The sequence below is a fragment of the Triticum urartu genome, chromosome 2 (assembly GCF_003073215.2).
Source record: "Triticum urartu cultivar G1812 chromosome 2, Tu2.1, whole genome shotgun sequence".
Classification (NCBI taxonomy): domain Eukaryota; kingdom Viridiplantae; phylum Streptophyta; class Magnoliopsida; order Poales; family Poaceae; genus Triticum; species Triticum urartu.
In genome coordinates this window covers 400,693,621-400,698,704 of record NC_053023.1, presented here as the reverse complement: position 1 = coordinate 400,698,704, position 5,084 = coordinate 400,693,621, and the positions used below count along the sequence as shown (strand labels likewise).

The 5,084-nt window shown below is 46.0% G+C and overlaps 1 protein-coding gene across 1 annotated transcript; it reads left to right on the top strand.

Annotated features, from left to right (window-relative positions):
• The first annotated feature begins 314 nt into the window (after positions 1–314).
• LOC125537530 lies at positions 315–4,440 on the top strand. Its single transcript, XM_048700848.1, has 7 exons — positions 315–697; positions 911–2,746; positions 2,860–2,941; positions 3,023–3,089; positions 3,316–3,501; positions 3,604–3,664; positions 3,744–4,440. The coding sequence occupies exons 1-7, from the start codon at positions 514–516 to the stop codon at positions 3,917–3,919; spliced, it is 2,592 nt and encodes an 863-aa protein (XP_048556805.1). The 5' UTR covers positions 315–513; the 3' UTR covers positions 3,920–4,440.
• Positions 4,441–5,084: the final 644 nt, after the last annotated feature.

Here is a 5,084-nt window from a genome sequence, read left to right as displayed (position 1 = left end):
CGCAGAAGCAAAAGGAAAAAAGGAAAACACATTTTTTTCCAAAAGCTAAAAAAGATCGATGAAAAACTAAAAAAAATACTTTAAAAGCCGGAAACATGTGTGAAAAAAAATAAAAAAAAACCAAAAGCAACACCCAGAGCGCGACACGGAGCGCGCCACCACTCGCAAGTGATCACAGGCCAAACTCTATTTTTTAGACAAATTGGATCATTAATTGATGCAATTTCGTTTATTCGTACAGCCCAAACTCTGTTTTTTTTAACATAGTACAGCCCAAACTCGTACGGCCCAATGTAATGGCAGGGCTTTGCGTGTTGGCGCGCGGGTGACAAATCGAACCCGACACGTCGCTTAAACCTAATCCAGGCAGCGACGCCGCCGCCGCCGCCGAAACCACGTCGCGCTGCTCTGCCCCTACCTTGCAGTCACCAGCAGGGAGGCTCTGGCGGTCTGCGCCCTGATGCGCTCGGTGTATTCAGCCATCTTCTGCCTGTCCCAGAAAAACTAGATCGGATGGGGAAGAAGGGCAAGCGGCGGGGCGAGGCTGCCGCTACGGGTGCGCCGGAGGAGGCTCCCGCGGTATCCGCTGCCGCTTCTGATTCAGCCACGCCGAGGAGGAGCAGGCGACGGGGCGGCGACGCCAGGGCCGCGCAGGAGGCCTCCGCCACTGTACACGCACTGGATCCCGCCGATGCAGGTAAGCACCTACGCCCGGCTATGCGTCTCGTTGAAACGGTGAAATGCGTGTGTCCGTGGCTGCGTCTGCGGCTAGGGCTGGGTTTATCCATCTGGTAGTCCAATGCTTTGCTTCCTGCCCCTGATTCGCACTAGCCATGCTAATCTGTCTTTGTTTTCCTTGTGTTGCTTGGAGAAAGCATGTATAGCCGCACTGATTTTATGGCTTCTACAGGGAAGGGGACAACGGACAGGGAAAAGAAGCCTAAGCTCAACGAACGAAAGAAGAATAAGAGGGAGCAATCTCCTTGTGCTGCTGCATCGGGTGCTGATGCTGCCGCCACGGGTAAATCAGGTGATGACTGCACTGATGGGGAAGGTGTTCTAGGAGACTCTGAAGTTCACAAGAAAAGAAAAAGGAGTAAGAAGATTACGCAGGAGCCATCCTCTTCTACTGTGTCTGATGACAACGCTATTGAGGTAAACAAATCCGGAGTTGGCTGCAAAAATGTGGAAGATGTACCAGGAGATGATGAAGCTAGTAGGCGTCCCAGAAATGAAGAGGATCTAGGCTTTTCTGCTGCAAACATTGCAGAGCAGGATGTACCCAAGGGTAAGAAGTCCAAGCTGGGGAAACGGAATAAGAACAAGCATGAACCATCCTTTCCTGCTGTAGTGGATGCCGCCATTGTGGTTGGTAAATCTGAAAGTGACAGCACAGATGGGAAGGGTATTCCAGGAGTTGCTGAAATTAGTATGAGTGCCAGAAATGGAGAGGGTCAAGACTGTCCCGAGGTAAACATTGTGGAGGAGACACTGGAGAGGAAGGAGCCTGAACCCAGGAAATGGAAGAAGAATAAGCACGGGCGATCCCCTGCTGCTGTGTCTGATGATGGTGCTGTTGAGGCAGACAAATCTGGAAATGTTGGCACGGATGGGGATGATGCTTTGGGAGATGCTCAAGTTAGTATGAGCACAGTAGAGGATCCATGCTGTCCAGAGGCAAACATGGCAGAGAAGGGGACACAGGAGGAGAAGAAGCGTAAGCCCAAGAAACGAAAGAATAACAAGGAAGGATCCCCTTCTGTTGTACTTGATACTGGTGCTGTTGTGGCAGATGAATCTGGAATTAGCTGTATGAATGGTGATGGTGCACCACAGGATGGTGAAGCTAGTATTAGCCCTAGAGATGGAGAGGACTCAAAATGTCCTGGAGTAGACTTTACAGAGAAGGGGGTACCAAAGTTGAAGAAGAATAAGCTCAACAAATGGAAGAAGAAGAACCAGGAGCAATCCCCTTCTACCTTGTTGGATGCCGGTGATGTTGTGCCAGATAAATCAGGACGTGGCAGCACAAATGTGGAAGCTGCATCCAGAGGTGGTGATGTTACTACGAGTCCCAAACCGGGAGAGGGTCCAGAATGTCCCAATGTAAACATAACTGAGCATTTGGTGGAGGAAAATAAAGTGAATGAAGACTACTCTCAGGAACCTAAGCTCAAGAAACAGAAGAAATGTAAGCAAGATCAATCCCCTTCTGCTAGACCAGACACCAGTGCTGTTGTGGTGGATAAAATTGAAAAGGGCTACATAGAAGGCAAAGGAGGGGAAGGTCTACCAGGAGATACTGAAATCAGTATGAGTCCCAGAAATGGAAAGGGACCAGATTGTCCTGAGGTAAACATAGCTGAAAATTTGGTGGAGGGAAAGAATGAGAATAACGACAACTCTCATAAGCCTAAGCGGAAGAAACGGAGAAGGAAGAAGAGGGCTCAAGTAGCTGTTACTGAGGCACCTGCGGTGGGTGATGTCAGCTCAGATGAAAGGAACGATGTGTATAGAACAGGTACCGTGAAGGTTACAGGAAGTATGGGATACTCAATATGTGAATCTGAGGTTACTGCAAAAAATGTTGTCCAGGACATGTACTCACCAGGAGGATCGCTTGTAAGGTTTCAGAGGAAAAAACTTCTTATTCTTGATCTTAATGGTCTGCTTGCGGATATCACTCCAATCCACCGCAACTCTCGAGACTCTCGCTTGGCACATGCAAAAGTTCGAGGCAAATATGGTAAAGTTACTTCTTTAATATTCCTTGTGCGGCACTTTCCTTTTGGTATCAATCTTGATCGGAATTTCTATCTCATCAAAATGCTAATGTTCGATGATATACTATTGCAACAGTCTTCATAAGACCATACCATGACGATTTTCTGAGATTTTGCTTCCAGAACTTTGAGCTAGGGGTATGGTCGTCGAGAATGAAGTACTGATTCTTTCCCCCTACACCTCTCCACTTGACATGATTTATCCGCACGGTGCTAATTCCAATTTTCTAATTCTCCAGAGTAAATGTGGATGATGTTGTCGATATCCTTATGAAAGATCTCAGGCGACACTTGCTATTCTGCTGGGTAAGTAATGGAAATGCATGTGTACTTGCTACTTCTAATCTCCGGCCTAATTTTGTTGTTGATGGTCTCCACTTGGGAGTATAATTGCAAGAATGTCAGGTGATGTGCATTTGCACAGTCCAGGAATGTGTTAAAATGTCATTCGCATTGCTATATTGTTTTCGACTGTTTCTCTTTCTGGAGTTACTCAGAAGTCCTAATGCATTCACTGTTCTAATCTGCCCAGGATGCATCTCACTGCACTGCTACCAAGTGTAATACTCTTGAGAATCAATGCAAACCCTTAGTATTGAAGGAACTAAAGAAACTGTGGAATAAAGAGGACCCTGATCTTCCGTGGGAGCAAGGGGAATTTTCACCTTCGAATACTTTGCTTGTGGATGATTCCCCTTACAAGGCTCTGTGCAATCCGGTACTGAGTTGTACGCTCTGCTCCTATTGTGTTGTATGTGTTGATGCTAAGCCCATCTGTTGCTATTCACATATATTTTATGTTGACATCTGTATTTTGCAGCCACACACTGCCATTTTCCCACAACCCTACAGCTACCATAACAGGACGGATAATTCATTGGGTCAGATTCATCATTTTAAGATCGCTTTACTGTTTTACATGTGTCGAATCATTAATGCTGAATGTTGTTCCATAAACAGGACCAGGTGGAGATCTTCGTGTGTATCTAGAGAACCTTGCTGCTGCAGATGATGTTCAGCGTTATGTTCAGGAGCACCCTTTTGGTCAACCTTTCATTACTGAGAGTGATCCGAATTGGGATTTCTATGCAAAAATACGTGACAGACTGGAGAAGCCAGAAAAGTGTGCCGCTTGATGATCCTGTGCCTTCATACAGTAGGCAAGAGCTTTGGCCAGGCTTGTGTTGGGTGGCAGAAAGTTTTGACTCTGGAGTTCGTTTTGTTTCTTGGCTTGGCAGTTGGCATGAGTAGTAGACAGGGGGTATTGGTGATTTGAACATTTTTTACTCTCTGTTGTTTCGGTCTGTGATTATCCTGAAGTAGCCAAGGCTAGGTAGTGTTCACAAGGCCGTACCTATTACTTCACATGTACCTTGGTTACACATGTTGACATGCGTCATTAGTCATTCTTTCCCCTGTATCAAGGATAACAGGGCTGTTATAATAGTTAGATATAGCATTTTTAGAAGTTGGTCAAGTATGTTGTAAGGATGTTAGAGTTTTGCCGGCTTGTAATTTTTCTCCTCTTGAGTAAGTGATGTAATCTTTTCACATTTGTTGAACAGTACTGTACCTTCAATGCTGTTGATAATTGCCAGAGTGGCAACAGATAGCATCATTGCAAATGGAATTGGTTGTTCTACGTTGGGACTTGAAATCTTGTTGACTTTGAGCCTGTTAGGAATATGCAACTTGTATTCCCATGAGGCCATAGGCCGATATATATATACATGTACAGGTGTGGAACATATGCCAGGAAACCCCTTATACAACGGGATAAATACAAAGGGGTACATGACTTATATTATAACTCTAACACCCCCCCTCAAACTCATGATGGATGAACAACACTGAGTTTGGAGAGATAAAAGCCATGTTGTGCTCTAGTCTGAGCCTTCGTCAGGAAATCCGCCAACTATAACTCGGAAGGCACATACTGAAGAGCAATAACCTAATCCTGCACAGCAGCGCGCACATAGAAAGCATCAACACCAATATGCTTGGTGAGCTCATGCTTCACAGGATCGCGTGCAATGCTGATAGCACCTGTACTGTCAGATAAAAGCAGAGTCGGTGTAGTGACAGAAACACCAAAATCCTGAAGTAACCACCGTAACCAAGTCACCTCTGCCGTCAAAAGAGCCATTGCTCGCAACTCAGCCTCGGCACTCGAACGGGAAACTGCAAGCTGTTTCTTCGTCTTCCAGGCAATGAGAGAACCACCAAGAAAAACACAGTAAGCAGAAAGTGAACGGCGATCGGAAGGATCACTAGCCCACGTAGCATCCGAATAGGCCTGGA

Coding starts and splice junctions, on each gene's coding strand:
- LOC125537530 (XM_048700848.1), top strand. CDS start 514: ATGGGGAAGAAGGGCAAGCGGCGGGGCGAGGCTGCCGCTACGGGTGCG. Junction 2,942..3,022: donor GTATGGTCGTCGAGAATGAA/GTACTGATTCTT, acceptor CTAATTCTCCAG/AGTAAATGTGGATGATGTTG. Junction 3,502..3,603: donor ACAAGGCTCTGTGCAATCCG/GTACTGAGTTGT, acceptor TGTATTTTGCAG/CCACACACTGCCATTTTCCC.